A 23471-nucleotide genomic window follows, 5' to 3' on the forward strand; every position below is an offset into this window, starting at 1 on the left:
GCGTCCGTGTAACGGTTTCCTTCGCAGCCCAGCTTCAATACCCAACTCCGACAATTCTACCGCGTATCTTATGGGCCCCACGAGATCTTTCAATCATCCCACGCCATCTGGTATGGGGACTTTCTTGGGTTTCCACTTGGGCTTCGTATCTCATATACTCTTATTAATTAATCCTTCGTATCTATACTCGTATTTATTAATCGATTCAGCTCACCATAAAAAGAAAAAAAAGGTGGACGTTTGGTGATGGAAACGGAAGAAGGGAACGGCTGTACTACCAAGATGGTAGCACGGTTGGAACAGAACTAAAATTTAATCAGAGTGGTCAGGTTCGAAACGTACGTGCGTCAATTAAATGTGGAGATCGGATGCTCTCTGTCTAGTTTATTCGGTGGAGTAGCCATCTGATCTGCCGGTATTTAGGTGGTGCTGGTGTGACGTACTCATACGTCAAAAGAGCTGCCATGTTGGTGGGGCTCCCTACGAATGGAGAGAGTATGAGTAAAATTTATCTATTCGTATCGAATATTCTCCGGTGGAAAAGAGCCCAACGGAGGTATGAGTAAAATTTATCTATTTGTATGAGAAGATCCTCCTCATCCTCTATCTTTCCTTTCGTCTAAGCGCGCGCTCAAAATAAAAAAATAAAAAAAAAATAAAGGTTGGAACTTGGGTGGAAAGTGGGAACACGCACGACGCAGGGTGCGGCAGGTGGGTGGGGCCGACCTCGGTGACGTTAAAAAAAGAGCATCCGCAGCTGGGCCCCGCTCGCGGGGCCCCAAGCTTGGCATTTTTACAAACAACAAAAGCCGAGTTTGGCATGGCGGGAGGAGGATACGCGAGACCGTAGTTTAAAATAATGATGTTGTAGCATTAGTTTAAGAGAGTGGCATTATAACTATTATATAATGTCAATATAATGATTTCGGTCACCTCCTAATTATGTTATTGAGATAAAAATATATAAAAAAAAGATAATGATCATTTTATATTATAAGCAACTATCATCATTTTTACTCCTACTTTTTTAAATAAAATATCTTTTTTCCAAATTTTAAACTTCTCTTCTAGAAATTCCTCCAAAAATGATAGTATAATGGTAAAAAATGTATATTGTTATTTAATAAAAAACAAAAAAAATAATACCACTATTTTTTTGTTATTGTCGGTTATCATGCTACATAAACATATATTAACAGACTTGATGGATTTTATTGGTACAAGAGTTACAATACATTTTTAATCTTGGTTGCAATCTTGTAATTGTTCTTTTTGCACACAAGGTAGTAGAAAAACTGGGTTATATTTTGCTTGCAGGAAAAAAGGATTTGCTTTATGAAAAAGCAAAAAATCTTCTCAGATGCATTTTCTTAAATAAAAATTCCATAGACAACACTCTATGTGCATTATATTGATCTGGTTAGATAGAAGAGAGAAATTTCTTTAATTTATTCAACTCTAAACTTTTAAAAGAAATAAAAAATAAGAAAAGTATGAAAGTAGGGTTGAGGTTCCTATTTCTTTCTTCCTTTTAAATATAGGCTAGATTCCTCTTTTAATTAAAAGAGGTTAAAACTCTCACAAAATAATTGTTATTAATAGAAAATTATTTTTAAAAAAAATCTGGAGCGAAATTTCGACTTTTACATCAATATTATTTTCAACCATCTTGTCTAATTCTTCACAAGATATGAATTACAGCCGGTCAAACTCTCTCTAAAAAAGAAACTATTACATTGAGTGGTCTATTTGGAGGCGTAAACGTCATTATATAGTTTCAAATGACATAATATCATAGATTTCGAAAAGTTACCTCAATAGAAGGTCATGATGAGAATTATGGCCACCAAAAGTCTTAGACACGTAATTTAACTTCCTGTGCGGTGGATATTGTTTCAAATTTGATGATTTTTTTAGATCATATGCAAAAGGGCCTCGTGTCATGTTATTTTTTCGGACAAAGCATATGTCATAAGAGACAATTAGAGCTAATAAAGATCCTAATTAGTTTCAATGAAAAGAGATATGACCAGTCCCTCCGTTCTTGATTCTCCTTCCTATTGCTCTCAGCAACTTTGACAAACCGCCAGAGAACACATATCTCCTCCACGAGGCGCCGAAGATCTCGTTGGAAGGAAAATAGTAATAACATGATTAATCACAAAGCATGGAATCATAGTAGAGAAAACAAATGCATGCTTGTTAATCTCTTCATAATCTTATTGATGTTGAATCTTTCAAACAAATGGCAGTTGACTATGAACTTAATAGGAAGTAGATTTAAAGTTTTGTAGCTGCGAGAAAAGATGAATCTTGACTGAGTATATATGGTCTCGCCCACATTGGACTTCCTACATAGTCTAATATAGGACGGGTTTAAGAATTTGCCCCTCTAGCTAAACTCGATTATAATATATATATATATATATATATATATATATATATATATATATATAATTTAATAAATATATATATATATTGTCAGTGGATTTGAGCCCTAGACTTTAAAGATATATAATCTCTACCCCTACTAGTAAGCTGCAAAACTTATTTGTATTTAAATTATTTGCCAAATTATTTATATATATTTTTAATTGATATTATTTTCCTACATTTTTTTTTTTGTAATTTTGGATCACGTACCTAACCCGACCTGAATAGCTCAATCCGAACTTGAGCAATTTTCCCTCAGTTAATCTTTACTAGGATCGGGAAAATTGAAAAACCATAGCTCTTACCCGAATCCATTTAAAAATCTACTATTCGAACCCATCCTAAATCCGACGCAAAATTTGCCTAAAAATTCCAAACCCATCCTATAAAAAAAGGGCAAATCCATCGACTAAAAATTGCTCAAATCTTACTATACAGTAAAAATTAAAGGGTATCAAAAGAGGAAAAGTGGTAAGGGCTATGGTTTTCTTCGATGTCATGTGAAATAAGGAGAGGTAGCAGTTATAGAAAGATTAAACTTCTAGGCACTGATAAACGATCAGGGTTGTTCTTTTGTGTGAAAGAAGGATTCACTTTCCTATGCATGAATCTACCACCGGAACATCCACCGTATAGTTCTCAAAGCACTCCAAACTCCATCCTTCATCTATGTGCACAAATCTCTAAGCAATCCGTAGATGATCCAACAATGGATCCGTATGATGGAAGGTGAATCCTTTTTCATACAACTTGATCCGCTGATAAAATTGAAGTTTTGGATATTACGTGAAATGGTTGAGCGTGAAACTAAAATGGATCAGTAAATGGAACGAGGATCTACGAATAAATTCCAAAGGATCTAAGAGTAATTTTCTGCTATTTTATGTGTTTGGTTGCTGATATTGCCATTCGTAAAATTGTGTACTCACATATAAGGTATTTATTATTATAAGTTGTGGTGTTGTTGGTTCCTTGTAGTCAAGTTTTTCTCTCAAAAATGGTTGATTCTTCAATTTATACTCATATGCATTCTCTCTTGTTTGTGCTTGAAATAGAAAAATTTAGTACACATAATATATCATGCAAGAGAATGCTTAATTTGCTTGGTTTTAACCCTATAAATTTCGTAACGAGGGGTGGCGATGAAGTCAAGTTAGACTAGATACAGGTCGGATCATATATAGGATAGGTCAAAATATATCAACTTGAATTCGACCTGTTTATTAAACAAGTCAAAAATTTAAATTCGAATCCGACTATTTTATTTTAATAGGTAAAATAACTTGACCTATAATATGTTGTTGAATAGATTAAACAGGTTAAGCATTGCCACCTTATCATAACAGATCCATAAAAAATTGTACTTTTGGTTTTTGAGAGTATATGTTCACTTATTTCTACCACTTCATATATCACTATCAAAGATATAGTTTTAGTTATTATGCAGCTTCCATTCCATTCTCCACTTATTTATAATGAGAGGAAGCATAGATAACATCTTTTGGAATCAGGACTCTTCATCCCTCCTTATATGGTAGAAGACCGTGAACTTGCTATCTACAACAAAGAAGGGAAACTAGGCGATAATGGTCGAGAGTACTAGTTCGCATACTAATTTTGTTCAATGTATCCCAGCAAGAACAAGATAAAAATATCACGCTGCTTGATGACCCATTTTCTACGCTAGCTTAGAACTATTTTGCCATCATGCTAAGGAGATATGCTTTCATGCTAATATTTTCGCAATAATTTCATACAGAACATTATTGGATGGCTGACTATTCTTGGATCAAAATCTATTTTTTTTAACCGCATTAGTGTTCAATTTTGTTTTCCTGACCATTATAAATACAAATTCCATATTTGTCATCTTGTACCTATGGAGACATGACATCCATTTTAAATATCAACATCATTCTATCAGGCAAAAGTTAGAGACGAGCTATATTTTGATGCTAATGACTGTACCGACACTCGTCATGCGTGAGTCATATATCCATCTAACTTAAATAAAAAAATACAAAAATAAATATAAAAAACTCCAAGAAAAGTGACATCCAATCCAATCAATAACGTGACGTGTTGTTTTAAACAAGGAGGACGATATGACTGACTAGGCCGTGCTCACATCCAAGTTTCATACATTTAACTACTGACAATCTTTCTAGAGTTGGATATTTATTTATTTTTGATCAAATCCACCCTCAACGGTCAAACTTCGCCTATAAATAATAATTAGCTATGAAATTAGCTCTCATGAACCATTGCCATGTAAAAAATCTGGGATAGATTCATACATGATTCACGGTTCTGGTGGGAGAGCAGTTTAGAGGTCAACATGTCATAGAGAAAATTTGACAAAATATAGTCTTCCATATTGTCTACTATGTTTATCCTAATATTATGACAAGTACTACATTTTTCAAATCTTGGCATCAGAACTCACGACGACAAGAGACCAGGTTTGATTTAATCCGGGTCAAATTCTGACTTTTTTTTTTTTAGCTCGATCAAATCACGATGTCAGAAGTCTAAACATTTCGGTCATGTCTGCCAGCCAAGAGCTGTCATCTCAAAATTCGGGTCCAAAGCAGACTCTCTTTTAGAAAACCGTGTCTAAAAAGATAAGATCCCCCACTCGGATAATGGGTACAAAAATTTTAACAGTGTGAATCGCACCCGACACGTCTAGGGCTTTGATTTGTGTCTGCCACGTACTAGAAATTAGAAGCTAAGCATGACATGCATGCCAAAATAAAATTTCGTGATGGTTGAACCCAGTTCTCATGACCATTTCCAGAGAACAAAATATCGACATCTTGACTAAAATAATTAAACTTAATATTAATAATTACATCAAAATACTAATTCTAAATTTATTATAAAAGAATTGTAAATATATGGTGATTCCATCCCTCATCCATGATCGGTAATTCCATCGAACATACCATGGACCCACCTGTCCCCTATCTTTTTTGGCCATGATCAGTAACTTTTCGGGGTAGGGGTTGTATCTTTCGCGCGAAGGAAGGATTCACCCTCCTTCGAACGAATCCACCGATGGATGGCGCAAATGTCGCTTCGAGATCCGTGCAGCTTGATATGGAGAGCTGCGAGGGGCGAGATCCAACGGAAGATGTCGCGAAAGAAGATCAATCGTTCTTTTGAGCGAAAGATACAACCCGAGGCCGTCGTTTTCGGTCACCCGCCAACGTGGAGCGGACGGAGGGGCAGAACGGGAAAAAAAACCGCCAACCCCGCCCGCCAGACGCCACCCCCGGGCCCCGTTCATACCGAGTTTTTTTTTGGTCAATCGCAGCACACAAGAAGGTAATGAGGAAGAAAAATGGGATGCGTTTTTATTTTTTTTGCTTGTAATTTTCATTTATTCATATATATATATATTTATATATGTACCTCGTCGCTAAACCCAGGGGGTGGAAAAAAGGTCCGGGGCTGGAGATTAGGGTTCTTGGAGGGGGCGAATTGAGGTAGGTTTTCTTTGGAAGTGAAGAAAGATGGGATGCGTTTGCTCGAGAGGAAAGGGGGAGGAGAGAAAGGATCTCTCTGTCTCCGGGGAAGCGGCGGCGGAGGACGGGTTCGCGGGCATTCGGAAGGGCGGTTACGGGATCTATGATTCCGGGGAGCTTCGGATCAAGCCGGCGAAGGCTGGAGCTGGAAAGGTACTGACTTCTCTTCTTCTTTGATTGATTTTCTTGTTGTGTTTTCTGGGTATTGATTGGAGAACAGCAATTAGGTGTTAGGTTCTTTACATATATGTGGTGGTGAAGTATGATGTTGATGTTTGGGAGTTTGATGGCAGTATGTATTCGCCACGGTCGTTTGATTGGACTGGTAACAATTTCATGTGATTGGGAGGAAGCTTAAGTAGATTTAAGTTTTACGAGTTAAAAGAATGGGATCGAAGTGGGGAACAGCAATGCGACTTTGTCTACGGTGAGAAGCGATTCTGATTATGTAACAAAATCCGAGCTTCTTGTGTCAGTTTCTGTAGAGAGCTTAAACATAATTAAGCTTGGGGGGCTTGGATGATTTTAGGAGCAAGCGAACTGGAATACGAGGAAGTTGAGATTGGTGTACTCTACATGGAAGGTGGTTTAGTGGGATCTGTCTGATAACGAGTTTCTATGCTTTCATGACCAAGGAGTAAGCGGACGGACGTACCAGATTTGATGCCATATACTGGCGGATGGGTTTGTTTTCGGGCCAGCACAAATGGTAGTTTATTTAATGCGCATTTAATAACTTCATGCATGTAAAGAAAGATGGACTGCCAAAATTGGGCAATGAGATGGTTAAAGCAGAGTACAAAGAGTAATCCTAATTATTTCTTGAAGGATTTAGAATGAGTATGATGCAAACGAATCAGCAATTGAATAGCTGACAGATAGCCCATATATGCATTCACCTAAATCTTCAACTTTTTTTTTTTTTTGAGAGAAAGAGGGGTGGGGGGGGGGAGGCATCTGCAATAATTACACTGGTCCAGATTTTTTGGGACGAACAATCCAAAAGTCAAACCTATGTTCTCTAGTTGCTAAGCAGAGAGGTGTCACCACTAAGGTAAGCCTCACAATTTTAACTCGTTAGCTTAAAGCGACACATGTATCATAACATGGACAGATTGTGGTATTGATTAATTTGGGATTTATACAAAATGAAATTGTGATGTCCTTGAAGTATAAGCTAGATCTCAACTCGCAGAAATATGAATATCTGCAATATGCCTGATTAGATTGCTCCTGGAACTTGACATCGATCCCCATTTCTCAGACCTTATCTTGAGATCGTGCTGCTGAAATTTGCCTTCATGCTCCATTCATAAATCTACATTAATTTAAATGGCACATAATACCATTGAGTTTAGTGCAGTAAGACCTCTATGGTAGTGGTGGAGCACAGACTGGAAGAAACTAATGACATAAATGAATGTCGTTCGGATCATTGGTAAATGGTAGTTGTGAGTTGTGACCGAAGCAGTTGTTTACATGATAGCTGGTGCTTTTATGGGACTTGACACAAGTAGTGTGTCAGCTTATGTCCTTTGATGGGTAATCAGACCATGCTTTCCGTATTGGTGAACATGTGCCAGACATGTTTGAATCTCACCTGCATTGTGGAAATTTTCATGTCCAATTGCTGAAAAAAGATACATGAGACTTAGCTTATTAAGGTGATTATGCTGTACACGTGGGCTTGAAGAAGATGAAGAAATTTTAGAAGTAAGCAGGGCTACAGAACCTAATAAATAATGACAAATCACAATTCTGTCCTCAATGAGGTTAAATAGTCATTTTGAGTTCTTGATGACTTCATGACGAATCACTGAATTAATACTCTGAAAAAAGCTGTGGTAAACAAAGGTTGCTTTCATGGTGAAGATGACAAACTCTCTCTCAATTCAAGAAAAAAGGGGATTGCTATAGATCGGAGTTGCGTTATGATTATCACTAAACATCAGAGTTCAGACCATGTGATAATAATTATGAAGGGTTACTGAGGTTTATGGAAGACATGCTATCATATAACAAGCCATCTTATGAAGATGCTAATCAGCAGTCTTATCAACTATCTAACTATCGGTTTGAGAACATGAACTATAGAAGAAATGCTTCTTGTATTTTTCAGGGTTGCAAACTTCACGTAACCAAAGATCTAGTTAACATGGAGTGACATTTTTTGCTGATTGTCATTAAATCAATATCTTAGCTGTTAGTATGAGGTGAAAGTTGGCAACAATAATGAGTCACTAAGCACCTGTTGGAAGTTTGAAAAATTTAAATGTCGCACGCAAAACTTACTTGGAGCAGAGACCGACTGTCAGTGCAAACACACGAGCATTATCCTGATACAGAATAGTAAGATATGGAGAACTAATAGGAGCTAATATACGATGAATCTGATGCCAAAAACATTTAGAGTTGAAGATAGTAAACACCCTTAAAGCTGTTGATTTGTGGGAGAACTAATATACGATGAAACCAGAACTCATTGCACATATGTATGGGACAAACATAATATACCAGGGTTTCTGAACAATCTATGCGTGAGTAATGTTTATATATGATGCAGCATAACTATTAGATTTGCTAAAACATGTGGTTTACCCACAAATATATCACAATCCCTGTTCTCTTTCTTGTTTGTATTTATTTATTTTTCAGATTGAGTGTAGACAAACTTTATAAATGCTGACTTATCTTCAAGAAGAAGACTAATAATAGGAGATACAAGTCCAAATTCTGTGTTGCAGTTGTAAACGCTGTTGGTGATGTTTTGAAATTGATAATTTGAAATGAATACTCAAAATTACTGATTTACTGTATCTTATCCAAGCCCATGTCAAAATCTTGACATAACTTTCATGTGGTGATTTCTATCCTAATCATTCATGCATTACTTTAGCTGCCAGTAGCATTTTCTTTAAATATGGAAGAATATTCATCTGGCAATACTTGATTTTATTTTTTCTGCAAAATCATGAGCTTGTTTTAAATTGTAATCTGTGCTAGAAACTCAATCTTCTTATCTCCTCCCATGGTTTTGGACAATTAAATGATCGAATATGTTCAAATAGAAATACTTTGAATCTTTTCATTTCATTTCTTTTCCTTTCCTTTTTTTTAACTATCATATTATGAATATTGTCACTTCTAGTTGGATATATGTGGATAACAGTTTGCTGTCAAAGGTAGAATTTGTTGTATTTTATCTGTATGCACTGATGCCAAACTGCCAGTGTTTCTTAGGTTTCAGAAACAAGTTCAATTTTGGGAAGGGCTGGCATTGCTGGCCTAGAGAGGGCTGTGGAGGTCTTGGATACCCTTGGAAGTAGCATGTCAAACTTGAATGCTGGCAGTGGATTTATCTCTGGAATTACATCTCGAGGAAATAAAATTTCAATACTGGCATTTGAAGTTGCAAATACAATTGCCAAAGGTGCTAATTTGTGGAGGTCACTTTCAGACGAAAACATCAAATTCTTAAAAGAAGAGATTTTGCAGTCTGATGGAGTAAGACAACTGATTTCGGCAGATACCAATGAGCTTCTATGCATTGCTGCTGCTGACAAAAGGTTGGTTCAAGGATTAAGCTGCATTTGTCTAGAACTTGGATATGTGTTTTTTAAATTTTAATACTCCTGTTATGATTATTATCCTTGTAATATTTTGCTAATGCCTTACTGTACCTTTTTTTTACTATAACAGGGAAGAGCTTGATATTTTATCCAGAGAAGTGACTCGGTTTGGGGATCTTTGTAAAGATCCTGGATGGCATAATTTGGGCCGCTATTTTCAGAAGTAAGATAGTTTGTCTTTGTTGTTCGGTTGCAATCTTGTTATTAGTCTTCTAATGTTCGCTGAGTCACATTACCAATTTGAAACATATGATAAATATCCAGATTGAATTCGGATCTTACACCCCTGGAACAATTAAAGGAAGAGGTAGAAACAACTATGCAACACTTGATAAATCTGACTCGGAACACTTCTGTAAGTATTTTGAGATAATCCTTTATTAAATTTAATTTCCTAGTGACTTGTAGATTTGCTACCATGGATGAATTGAAAATTGTGCTATCACATGACTTGCTCGTTGTCATTTGTGACCCGCCGGGGGGGGGGGGAGGTGCTACTTTATTTCTTTGATTATGTCCATAAATATATATTTATTGAGTTTAGCTGTAAGTCTATAAAATTGTGGAAATTTAGAGCCAAGCTTTTTTGTCATGTTTAATATCTGTTACCTACATTTGTTTTGCAGAGTCATGTAGCTTCTCTATTAGATGGTTCATTGTGTATATTGCACAAACATGATTTGATTCCACTCTGTGTATAATGTATATGCACATCCAATACATGTTTGGCAAAGAAAGGAAAAAATGACAGTGGAGAGTTTAAGGAAGATAAGGTGCCAAATAATCTGCTGTAGAAGAGAGAGAACCCTCGATTATGAGGGAGCGGAGAGCAGAAGCTGGACAGATAAGGATTGGGTGCCCTAGGATATATCAAGCATATAATTAGGGCATATGCTTTAGCATATTTACAACAGCAGGCCCTTGTAAAATAGATTTCTCAATTAAGTTTATTAAAGGAAACTTTTGGCATTTTTAGCAGGAAAAATTGACAGAAGCAGCATATGAATATAGAAATACATATAGACATGACAATATATCCATATACATGTATATATTTATATATGTATGTTCGCTTATGTGTGTGTACAGATACATATATATGCATTTCATATTTGTATACTCCTTTTGTGTATCCACTGGACTGCAGTATCATAATTCTACACCGATCTCATGCCAACATGCTTGCACAAAGTTCGATCATGTTTAAAAACTAAATTAAGGGATCAACCCAATAAAAAAGTTCACTTAAAGACTTGAGATTGAACTGTTTACCTCTGTGCCTCGCACAAACTTCTATATAATGTGTATATGTGTACAGTTAATATACTCCTTTACTTTTGAGTATATTTTGGCCTACATTATCATTATTCTACATTGATCTCAGACCAAGACACACTTGCACAGAGTTCCATCATGTTAAAAAACTGTGGTAAGGAGCCAACTCAATAAAATGGTTCGCTTTAAGAGATGAGACGGATCTTTTTACCTCTGTGCTTCACAGAAATTCTGTATTTTCCTTTATTAGTCCATTAATATAATGACACATATTGGTCAATTCTCAAAGTTTTCTGAATTAAATGTTCTTGAAGCACAACTCCACTTACCTCTTTTTTGATGTGGATTTCTTCTAATCTGCCCAGTTTTTATATCTATAGAAAGGTTGACATGCTTCTGATATCCATTATCTGCTATGCAAAACTATAAATGCACACCTTATAATCAGGAATGATTTTATCTCCTTTTTCTTTGTTGGACATGAATATGATGTAGAGCTTGGTCATCTGTAAAGGAGAAGAAGATAACCAGCATATCCAGTGCATGCACTGCAATTTTTCCTTTCAGTGTTCTGACTGCTAGAAGAACATGACTATAAGATCATCAGATTTAGATTGTTATTAGTTGTTTTTTGTGAATGTAACTCATATTACATGTATAGGAGCTCTATCATGAGTTACATGCGCTGGACAGATTTGAACAGGATTATCGAAGGAAGCTTCAGGAAGAAGAGTCGTTACCTGCAGCTAGACGAGGTAAGGCTCCGTTTTTGCTTTCATCAAGAAGTATTTAATTCTGTCATTTCCCCCTTACTTGATATGCTTATAGTAAAAAAAAAAAAACACAAAATTGAATTAAGAAGGGAAGAACTTCCTTTTCTTCAGGGCTATGGGCTCACAGTTCAGTTGACAAGATTACTCATAACCTGGTTTTGTACACAGTGAAGGAAGGGAGGAAAGGAGGGTGGTGGAAAACACTAGTAACTTCCTTTCTTTTCCTTTCCCAAAATTTAAATAATTATGAAGGCAAATTCAAGATAAAAGTTCTTTCAGGTTGGTAGGTTTTTTTCTTCAAAATGGTGCTGGACTTGATGACCATCATGATCGGAGAAGTTATAATGAAACTTTTCCGTAACTATTCAGAAATGGTAGAATGGGGTTTTCATTCTTCCTGGATAAATATTCAAATTTTAATAGTACTTTAGCTATCTGTCGTAACCTCAAATTTGCTCTGCAAATTAAATGTATTTAAGATCTTAGAGGGCTAAAGTCAGTTCTGCACCATCCAGTCAGATAGCAACAAATCCGTCCAACTAGATGATTGTCTTGTTTATTGAAAAGGTAAGCACCCTAATGAGGAGGCTCATAAAGAAGGATAGAAAATTTGACAGAATGGATGTGGAGGTAAGTTTCGTATTGGCTTCATTTGTCTTACAATAAGAGATAGATAGAAGAAAATTCATTATTACCATATTATCATCTTGATTGGCAGCCTAATAAGGCCACAAGGTTTCATAAAAGAATAAGTGAGTAAAATAAGTCATCTGAATTTAGAAACAGTGAACTAAATCTTCGCGATCTTCTGGGGCAGAAACATTTTTAATTAGTGTCTCAAAACATTTTTATTTATACTGGAATTGATATATAGCTTAATTACAACATTTTAAATTTAGAAAGTTATCTCTTTACCAGGGACCATAGTGTTCTCTTTATTCTATCTGATTGAAATGCGGATTGATGTATGTCTATCTACAACATTTTATATTTAGAATGCCATTGCTAAAGTAAGGACTATAATCTTATTTATGTTTTATCTGATTGAAAAAAAAAATTATAAAGAACTTCTATATGGTGATATTTACTTCGCATTATTTAATTTCATAAATTGTAATGCATGTGCGAACTTCTGATTTTATGTAAGGTAATACTTTTTTGCTGATTACCGGACATTGATATTGTACTAACTTGGACCCCATTTCCTTGTTTATGGCAGAAAGTCTTATGATCTTATATAGTGAACTAAAACATCAAAGAAAGCTTGTGAAGAGTTTGAAAAAGAAATCCCTCTGGTCTAGAAATTTGGAGGAGGTGAGTAATTAAAAAGTCATAATTTATCTCAATGAGGTAACTCAATTCTCAATATGGTTTCAATGGCACACTTGGTTTCATGATCAATCCTCTTCACTTCATATCTGAAATATAATTAATAATATTTTTTTTAATTCTCTCTCTTTCTCATTCATAGCAAATTATGCAGCAGTACAAAAAGAAGCCTTTTTTTCTTTTTATAATTTTGATACATGACATTATATATTTCTCTGATGAGGTAAACTCTGTGCAGATAGTGGAGAAACTTGTTGACGTTGTTACCTTTTTACATAAAGAGATTTTGGAGACATTTAGCAACACTGGTATGTGTCTCAAAAGTTACTATATGCTGCATCAATACAAAGACCAGTTTAGCATTATATTATAGTCATGCCTCTTTTGACTCTTACATTCTGACAAAAGGTTGTGATTTAGGACAGGAATTATTACCCAGAGGGTGTTGATTCTTCTGGATTTCTTCTGGTTTAAATAACTAATCTTGCATAAAAGAATCACAAATTACCATAACCATAATTATCCAGCCTTATCCCAGTTATATGAGGTTTTCTTTATGGATCCTTATTCGCCAATCATCCCAAGTTGAGGAATCAAAATCTCAAAATCAAATCATTAGATACATATGTTCTGCTGCTACTTGTAGTTTGGTATGGTACTAACTACTAAACTTCTTAAGAGATATAAACGAACATCGAGAAACATGAGACTTGAATTAACAGACTCCATGTGGATATATATATTTTTACATGCCATTTACTTCTATCACACAATTTTTTCTTCTTGCTATCATTTTCCTGTAAGAATGTATTGGCAATATAGTCATGGCATTGAAAATTTCAAGTCTGCATGTTTGTGGTCATTATGTATCAGTATATCTACATCACTGAATACAGCCTATATGTAGGGAAGGCTTTTACCCTGATTAAGACTCCACAACAAGTTGAAGAAGTGGATTACAGAAAACTATCTGTAGTCCTATATATAGGTTCTGTTGCTGTGTAACCATCATATATTCACATACTTGTATCTAACTTATTAATCTTCCAGCTGTAACTTTGATGCACCATTGACATATTTGCTTTGACATATTTGTATTATAGTGTTAATTCAATTTGAAACATTGGCAGGTTCCGGATTGATGGACCCTAGGCCAGTTCAAAATCAAAGATTGGGTGTTTCTGGTCTTGCGCTGCATTATGCCAACATTATCAATCAAATTGACAATATAGTAAGTAAAACAAATCCCTTGTTTATGTCCTGTAGTTTTGGTCTATAGGAGAGATTTTTTGATCCTGTTATCACAAAAATTACTTTGCATCTGACATCAATAAATTCCTCTCGACTGACGTGTCAAATTGAACTGATATTTGCTGCTTACGAAGGATTAAATTTTTTGATCGTGTCTTGATAAATTGAATTATGATTAGTCATCGGCTATCTAAGGGTGATGGGGCTCATTCATTTGGATGGCTTATATAAAAGATTTTACCAGTGTTGGAGTCAATTTGTTCAGACATGACCTGAACAAAGGGTGTGCAGTTGTCACTAGCAGTATCATCCATGAGATAAACTGCAGACCAGTGCTCTGAAAAATAAATTGTCTTCAATGACAAGAGAATCGGATTGATTTTCAATCATGAATCTCCTTGATTATTCAAAGATCTAATAAATTCTTTTATCAAGTAATAAACTTTACCAACTTTCTCAATTTCATAGAATACAAGGTTTTGCCTTTTTTTCTGATATTTTGGCTTTCCAAATAGGGTTTTTTATAAGATTAGTTTCCATTCCGATGTATTAATATATAAGGCACATATAGATAGTCACATGACTGGCAAAAGAAATAAATCCGAGATAACAACCTGTTTTGCTTTAATTTTAGTCATCTATATTTTTCAGTAAAAATATGTAACTTTCTGGATTCAATGTTTACAAGACTCCATTTCCCCGCACTGTGAAGATGTACATTTACCCCAGAAAACATATCTGTGACAGCAAAGTTTCTCATCTATGAATTACTAGTTTCTTAAAAAAATTGTTTGCTTAGGTATCTAGACCGCTTGTCCTTCCTCTAAGTACAAGAGACTCTTTATATCATGGATTGCCAGCTGGAGTGAAGGCAGCCCTGCGTTTCCGATTGCAAGCATTTGATGCCAAAGAAGAGGTATGTTTTATGAAGCTGTCAGTCTTCCCCAGAGAATAGGTCTTTCAGTTTTCTCACACATTCTTTGCCTTTACTCATGTCGATATATTTTTTAAGTGTACTCTAATTTACCAATAAAAATAATCTATTCAAAAGGTTTTATTGCTTTTTCTTGGTTCTTATTAAAATGCATTAATCCAACATTTAGTGAGCAGCTCTTGTTGTCCCTGTGCAACATAAATAAATGAAGGCTCAGAATAATCTATTAGCTTGGTCAAAGGTTTGGCTGACTATGTCAATTTCAGCACAAGGCTTTTCAGATGTTTCTACCATGTTAAGAGTACAATTTATGCATAGAAATTTAAAAATATCAGGTAAGTTCATGAAAAATCAGAAAAAAAATCGGGAATCAAGAAATTAAGAAGAAATTAGGAGAAGGGCATGTACCATTGCATGAGACATTCAGTCATAAATTTCCTCTAATCATCCATTATGAACATTTCACTAAAAAAATATCGGATTAATTTATGTTGCACCATTTGGTGGCGGACCCTAGTCCTTTAAATGAAATGCACTTATCTTTTGCCATAATTGAATACCAAGGTTTTATAAAGCATTATGGGTTATTTTAAGGGCTCAGGTGATATTTTTATTTCTATCTTCAAAATGAACTGCATAATGGACTAGAAATTTGTCAAATAATAGGTTGATAATAAAAGGGCTAGTTATTGGTGAGAGACGTATGAAAGCGAGGGGCGCCCATGCATACGGTAATCAACCATGGGTCAGACCAAAAGCTCCGGTTGCTGAGCAGTGAGTTGTGACCACAGGGACAAACCCCTGTTCAGCATTTACGCAGGATCTTGCATAGCATGTTTACTCAGTAACATGTGTACTTGCTAACATGATGCATCTATACTTAAGTTTCAGCTGCTGGAACTTGAAATTTAAATTGCATGAATGTCGCCATTCTGTTTGTTTGAAACAAAACAATGTTAGTATATATATGAGGACTTTCGAGGAGATGAGTATTCATAATATTCTCGTCTGTTCAAAGTTTAGCCGCTCAAAATAGTTTTTTATGGAAAGTGTGTCTATGCACGTGCAGAGTTAATAACATGATTAACTTTCAGATGAATTGACACGTGAAAAAGAAAAGTTGGAATTAAAGTTTTGGCATCTTGTATGCATATTTTTTTATCATGTAAATTCATCAGTATAACTTCTGCACAATCTTATGATATCAAGGCTAGGTTGTATAACTCTTACTATGGATTGTTAAAGTAGATCGCATAGAGCTGCATGGATGTCTGCAGAGCACGGATTATTTACAAATTTGCATTTCTGCAGTTTACTGTAGCTCAAATCAAAGCTGAGATGCAGAAGACTCTCAAATGGATTGTTCCCTTGTCTGAAAATACAATAAGGTGGGTATATTAATTACTTCAGCAAATATTATCTGTAAATTATGAAGTATACTTCTTATGCTCTTTCTTCTCCAAACCTAGAATTTCATAGTTTCTCCTTCATTATATTAATTTCTCCCAGTCCTGCACTCATTTACGTCTGCTTTGTTATTCTTCGTTTTCCCTTTGAATTCAACAGAGCACATCAAGGTTTTGGATGGGTTGGAGAGTGGGCAAATATTGGGTTAGTATGAGGCTAATCATACCTTTTCCTTGAGTTCTTTTTTTTTAATTACAGTATTTTTTTCATTAAGAAAATCAATTTTAATCACCGTATATTTCTATTTTGAGTTGAAGATTGACATTATGCAATTTTGCAGCACCGAATTTAACTCGAAGCCAGCGCCACAGTACAACATTTCCCGTATCCAAACACTTTATCATGCAGACATGGAGAAGACAGATCAATGCATTCTTGAACTGGTGGTATGGCTTCACCATCTAGTGATTCAGGTGAAAAATCGGGGTTACGGGTTCAAACCATTACAACCAGTTAGATATCAGTCCCAAAAGGGAACATCATTACCACACGAGCCCAGGCAAGATTCATCCCAGGTTTGCAATACCAGAGCTGATGATGTCCTTCAAATTTCTGAAGAGGAAAGAGAATTGTTGGACTCCCTGAGATCAAACAGAACGATATTGGGGAGAAGCAAGAGCTTGGAGCTTGCAACGAGGAAAGGTGAAAGGGGCCAAAGAAATAGGGGTCTAAGCAGGAGCTCTGGAAATTCTCCTGCCAAGGAATTCAGTTCGGCCTTGGACTTGCAATTTGAGAGGACAAGAGTCTTGGATGTAATGGATGGAATACATACACTGGCGCCATTTTATACATAGTTTTTTTTTACATTATTATTTTGATAATCTATGCAATTGGTTTCTTTTTTGTTGTTGTTGTTGTAGTATAGATACTATCTAAGGGATCATGTGCATGAATTATGAAAAGCTATAGTATTGGTGGTCTCTCTCTCCTTCTCTCTCTCTGTGTGCGTGCGTGCCTCTCTCTCTTGGTCAATTAGTCGATGAATTGAAAAGTTACACCATTGATGGTCTCTGTGTGCAACCTTCATGCTCGCTTGGTCATTACAAGTGCTTTTTTTTCTTGGAAAATTTATCACGAGTGTCACACTGGTGAATGAGAAACATGAAATTATGAAATAATCTTTGGCGTTTACCTGAAAAAAAAAAGAAGAGATGTTGGGTAGCTTAATTAATGAATATGATTATAAACATTACTTTGGATTGTGTATGCTTGATAAGATAAAACCCATACAACTTGATAAGAGCTTAAATTTAAACATTATAAAAGATAAAAACAGTGTCATATATGAGACAAGATAATTTCCTAACTAAGAGAGAAGGATAATTTGATTGAATCCATGATTATTGAATCATATCAGACCATCTGCATCAACACTTAAACGGAACATTGGTGCTTGCTCTTGACACGACTCCTTTGAGATACTTGACGATTGGGACGTGAGGAAGGGGAAGATCTTGAGAAAAATTACATTTGTTTTTGATAATTTAGCGCTGTATATTTTAGAAGACTCGAGGGTACAAAGTAGATGGCTCTAAGTGGGTAAAATCTTAACTTGATCAAGCCAAGGTGGGTCACTTTCGTCTAACCCAGTCAAGTTTTGGGCCTTAACGTACGCCTAATAAGGTTAACTTCAATGAGGACCCAACCCTTGCACAAACAAGCCAAATTAAGGGTATGTTTGAATGAGGACTTCCCAAATCAGCTCCACTAGACTAACATTTCTGCGATTTAATCTACAAAAGAAATAGTGTCAACTGTAGAACGTTTGATTCAGAATATTCCACCCATTGTTTCCATTCGAAGATCTTGGAAGGGTTGAACTACTCCCCTTTGTTGAAACATTTCCTTCAGGAAGCTACCACCTGATGTCTCAATGTAAGGTGGATTAGCTCTTGATGCATTTGCTTAGAACAACTAATTTCGCCCCTGATCCAAGAAGAATGAAGAGACATGTTAAACAAATCCTTCCATTACAATACTACACAAACGTTTGATATCTTTGACTAAAATTGTGTACAGGACTAGGTTGCTATGTCATAAACTTGGCCCTAGTCCTTTGCCACCAAATCCAGTATAACAAGAGGGGACTTCCTTCAAAATCCAACCATGACTCACAATTGTTGTATATAAAACTAAAAACACAAGGCCCATGGCCTACTCTTAAATCCATGCACTGCTCCATTGCCTCTTCTTTCAAAATAAAATGCTCGTCACTATCTCCTACTCCATTTCAAGTTGCACCAACCCCGCACTCCAGACTCCGTTAAAACGCCTCCCATCCTTCGTTCTCATCGCACCTCATTGATCCATTACTCGATCACCAACAACCAAGGCATGGAGCTCTTTTCCCTCAGAACCAAGCACGTCACATCCTTCCTCCTCTACCTCTCCATCTCCTCTCTCCTCCTATCCATACCCTCATTGGCCACCGTACCCTCAGGCACCATGCAAAGAACCACGAAGCAGCAAATCCTCGCAACCATCCCTCCGAACTCCGCCGAAAACAACCAGCCCTTCCTCACCTCCCCTTCCGGCACGTACACTGCCTACCTCCTCCGCCGCGAGACTGCTCCGGCAGCCGGAGGCTTCGGCAACGACTTCTGCTACATCCAGGTCCAGGAAACCGCCTCCAAAAAGAGTATGTGGGAGTCGGAGTGCGCTCCGGTGAGCACCGCCAACGCGTGCTCGCTGGTGTTCGACGACGAAGGGCTCGAAGTGTTCGACGGGAGCGAGTCGGTGTGGAACGGAGACGGCAAGGGGGAGAGCTTCCCGGCGAGGTTGGACCTGGTGGACGACGGCGACATGCGGGTTATAGACAAGGAGGGAGAGCTGTTCTGGAGGGCGTCGGACGACCCACGGGCGAACCAGGGGTGTGGGTTGGCCGGGTCGCCGGGGCTGGCACCGGAATCGCCGCCATTTTCCAAACCGATCGGCACCAACGGGAATCTTCCCTTCGGCCAGCAGCAGCAGCAGCCAGAAGGCGCCCCGCAGCCGCAGGAGGAGCAGTCACAGCCGGTCGGAGTCCCGCCACAGGCTGAGGCTGTGGAAGCTCCGCCGCAACAGGAAGAGGAGCAGGAGCAGCAGCCGGTGGGAGCACCGCAGCCTAATGGAGTGATCGGGCAGCAGCAGCAGGAGCCACCAGTCGAAGCACCGCAGCCTAATGGAGTCATCGGGCAGCAGCAGCAGGAGCCACCAGTCGAAGCACCGCAGCCTAATGGAGTCATCGGGCAGCAGCAGCAGGAGCCACCAGTCGGAGCTCCGCAGCCCAATGGAGTGCTCGGGCAGCAGCAGCAGACGGGAGTGCAGGGGCCGGCGGAAGGCTTGAATGGATTGAATCAGCCCTCGGATTCGAGTTCGGATGTGCAGCCGCTGGTGGATTATAATAGGTATGATAGTGGGAGTCCGAGGGGAGTGGAGAGCTGGGTTGGGATGTGTTTGGGTCTTGTGAGTCTCTTAGTTTATGGGATTATCTTCTGAGGGCTGGAGTTGGTGTGGTGATTCGACGTGTGGAGTTTGTTTACTACTCTTGATTTGTCTGTCAATCCAAACTCGTATTGTTGTATTTTCTTGTCATTAATTATTGTATCGATGTTGCTATTTCTTTCTGCTACTAAGTAGCAAATTGTGTTTAAAAAAGTATCCCGTTATCTCGTGTGCTTTCTATGATCAGGCTTCTTATTTCCTTTTCTTTTTCTGTAGCTTAATACTTCGATTCTTTTGCACTCTTTATGGCTATCTCAGTTCAATCTCTAAATAAAGGACCCGCAGCAGAACTCAAGTTCCAGCAAACTCAATGACAGGGCCGCTAACATCTTTTGGAATTCAAGTTAAACCCTAGCTATGCGATGCTCAAATTTATACTCTGGTCGGTAACGTTATCACTTTTCTTTTCAAAAAATCTAAAAATAAAATTTTTATTTTTATTTTTTTCTAAAATTTTGATAATAGAAAATAAATTTAGTTTTTTTTTTAATATGGGCCGGTGATGTTGCTGACGATGAGGGAGAGGGAGGGAGCTAGCGACGTGGTTGAGGATAAAAGAAGAAGATGGAGATGAGCCGACGACATGGTTGGAGATGAGGGATAGCTTGGTATTAGGCGGAGACATGGCCAGCAAGGCTCCAAGAGCCGGTGTAGTTGGGCGGAGGCGACAAGACTGAGAGCTAGATCCGATAGAGGGAGAGGAGTTGAGAGGAAATTTTTTCTTTTATTTTTTTAAAAATAATGAAAGTTGTTAAAAAATAAAAATATAAATAGGTAACTAAACATATTTTTTGTATTGAATTTTGTAATTTTTATTTTTTAAAAAAATACTACAAAACATGCCCTAAAGGTGAGAATTTTTTTTGACCTATTTCAATATCCTACTCTACTGCAAATGGGCAGTGTAGGTTGAGAGGGTACGACACCTTAACCAATATCTTTTTCTTTTTTTTTTCCTTTGGGGCCTTATATATTATATTCAACACGCTTATGGCCCGCTTGGTAGTGCTCTTATTTTCTGTTCTTGTTTTCAAAACCGCAAAAGGAGAACATGAAGAAACCTTTTACCTTTGGTTTTTTTCCTTTTTTTTTTTTTTTCAAACCTTCAACAGCTCTAGAAGCAAAGATTTATTGCTTTCAGAAATAACCAAAGTAGGGCTACACCCACATTCATTATGTGTGAGTCGCTGTTGTGCCAAATAATAATAATAATAATAATAATAATAATAATAATAATAATAATAACTAAAGTTAAAAATAAAAAATAGAGAAATTTTGATATGAACGCCATTTTTTAAATCAATCCTTGTATATATGGGATTTTACTAATTTATAGAGAAATAAAAAAAAAAAAAAAAAAACAAAGACGCCGAGCAGGTCCTTAAATAATAAAGATAAGTGGCCTCATCTCATACTTAAAGCGTGCAGGTTTCTAACCCCCGTCCCATCTAAGATTTGTCCTGGAAGATTACTATGGAAAAAAATGAGCTATAACCTTTGGCATCCAAAATCATGTCACTCCTCATCCAAGTAGAAACATTTTGTTTGGTCCAAATGGTAGAGGAAATGAGTAGAGTGCAATCAAATAGTAATCTAGCAACATTATGATGCCATCCATAGCCAAATATATGGTATTAACATACATATAGCTGGGACATTCTGACATGTCTATACTGTCTCGTGGAAAAGAGAAGGAAAAAAAGAGATTAAAAAAAAACCCAGAAAATTTCGAATCATCCATTGATCGAAATTTCAACATGATATTAACTTGAATTATATGATATACAAAATATATTTTACTGTAGTTTTACCGGGACAAACCTTTTTTTTTTTAACGCAAGCGTATTGCTTGAAATTTAATGTAATTTTGAAAAAAATTGAGCTAATTTCGCGATCAAATTTCAAAAAAGGTAACTTTCAATAAGACAACTTATCTCGAAGTTGAATTCTACTTAAAAAATGATAGATGGATCCATTTCACTTCAGGTTAGACATGGAAGGGTGTGGGTCTGAACTGTGAACCAAGATCCATCATTTGGATCACGTCTAAATTGGGTTTGGATTAAACTAGAAAGGCACGCTAGGAATCATGTCTATAGGTAGGATTAGAGTTTCTAAAGATCCACACTAGGTCCTTGGGTTGGAAAAATAGACCTTCTCCAAACCAGAAGTCCTAAGGAGGTCTCAATAAAGAGAAGAGGAGAAGGGCAATCTAAACATCTCTATTTTTTTCTTAATTTTACTTAGGTGGGTGGATCATACCAGACGAATACGGATGCATCCAATAAAATCAAAAAATAAAATATCTCGGAGTGCTGAGGGCAACTCTCCATCTTCAATGGCCCGAAAGGCAGAAAGGCCCCTCCATATCTAAACATCTCTTCAATAGAGTTCTCAATGAATCATGCACGTTTTAAGACTCAGAGCTAATGTAGAAGGGGCAGGCAACCAACATGGCAAGAACTCAAAGGCATATTTGCCAAGATTTTTAATACCAAATTTGCAAAATAAACAAAATAATGTTAAATCAGCAAACCAAGAATGTGTTTCTTTTTTCTTTGGCAACTTGAATAAGAAAGAAATTGGTTTCTTTTACAAAATTATCTAATATACAAGTTGTTATGTGATTTCTAAAATAAGCCTAATAAAATTATGCTAATAAATAAAGATAATATAAGTTGATACGGAATTACGCTAATAAAAAAAATATTATCAGCGATGCAGGTTATTATGCGATTCCTAAAATTATTATAACAGTAAACATAGTAATACATTAAAGCAAAAAATCATGATTTTTTTATATCATCCTTAAAATACATCGAACATCATTTTTTTTTATTTTCTAAATTACTATCAACAAATCAATTTTGGTTAATTAGTATCCTTAAAATGATGCTCCATTGGCATGGATCGAGCCAGATACCTCATGAGGTGGAGTAAATTACCACCTCTATCAACTAGTCCATCAAAACAACATCCTTGAGCAAGAATGCTTATTCCATCCACCCAACTTCTTCTCCATTCATTGTCACCATTCATTAATGGTTGCGTGGATGTAATAAAAAGCACATCAGATGGATGGATTGTGGCTATCCAATTGCATGCATCCATCTATGAAATGGCACTCTCACTCTCCGGCAGGGCTCCACCTCCTCATAATCTTCTCCGACTTTCATAGTAATCACATCGTACCATAATGCACGCAGACCCTCAACTCACGCATTTGCAGGGCCCACCCTGTTTTAATCCCAATCCAAATTGACATTGCCACCCTATCGAGTTTATCCATTTCCACATAGCCGAGCGGCCCCACGCCTATTCTCGATATTCCGTCCTCGTAGAACCCAGCCTGGCTCTACCTAGAGCA

The 23471-nt window shown here is 36.8% G+C and overlaps 2 protein-coding genes across 2 annotated transcripts; both read left to right on the top strand.

Moving 5' to 3' along the window:
• The first annotated feature begins 5741 nt into the window (after positions 1-5741).
• LOC103720624 (protein PSK SIMULATOR 1-like) lies at positions 5742-17544 on the top strand. Its single transcript, XM_008810425.4, has 13 exons — positions 5742-5763; positions 5868-6116; positions 9204-9529; positions 9663-9755; positions 9857-9947; positions 11529-11622; positions 12860-12954; positions 13208-13277; positions 14100-14200; positions 15020-15136; positions 16466-16542; positions 16721-16765; positions 16902-17544. The coding sequence occupies exons 2-13, from the start codon at positions 5952-5954 to the stop codon at positions 17413-17415; spliced, it is 1788 nt and encodes a 595-aa protein (XP_008808647.3). The 5' UTR covers positions 5742-5763; positions 5868-5951; the 3' UTR covers positions 17416-17544.
• Positions 17545-18923: 1379 nt separating this feature from the next.
• On the top strand, positions 18924-20268 carry LOC103720623 (collagen alpha-1(I) chain-like). The gene has a single exon (XM_008810424.4). It carries the CDS (start codon positions 18956-18958, stop codon positions 20096-20098), a length of 1143 nt encoding a protein of 380 aa, XP_008808646.2. The 5' UTR covers positions 18924-18955; the 3' UTR covers positions 20099-20268.
• The last annotated feature ends 3203 nt before the right edge of the window (positions 20269-23471 follow it).

This window comes from Phoenix dactylifera, chromosome 18 (genome assembly GCF_009389715.1).
Source record: "Phoenix dactylifera cultivar Barhee BC4 chromosome 18, palm_55x_up_171113_PBpolish2nd_filt_p, whole genome shotgun sequence".
Taxonomy (NCBI): Eukaryota; Viridiplantae; Streptophyta; class Magnoliopsida; order Arecales; family Arecaceae; genus Phoenix; species Phoenix dactylifera.

Coding starts and splice junctions, on each gene's coding strand:
- LOC103720623 (XM_008810424.4), top strand. CDS start 18,956: ATGGAGCTCTTTTCCCTCAGAACCAAGCACGTCACATCCTTCCTCCTC.
- LOC103720624 (XM_008810425.4), top strand. CDS start 5,952: ATGGGATGCGTTTGCTCGAGAGGAAAGGGGGAGGAGAGAAAGGATCTC. Junction 15,137..16,465: donor CATTTGATGCCAAAGAAGAG/GTATGTTTTATG, acceptor GCATTTCTGCAG/TTTACTGTAGCTCAAATCAA. Junction 16,543..16,720: donor TTGTCTGAAAATACAATAAG/GTGGGTATATTA, acceptor TGAATTCAACAG/AGCACATCAAGGTTTTGGAT.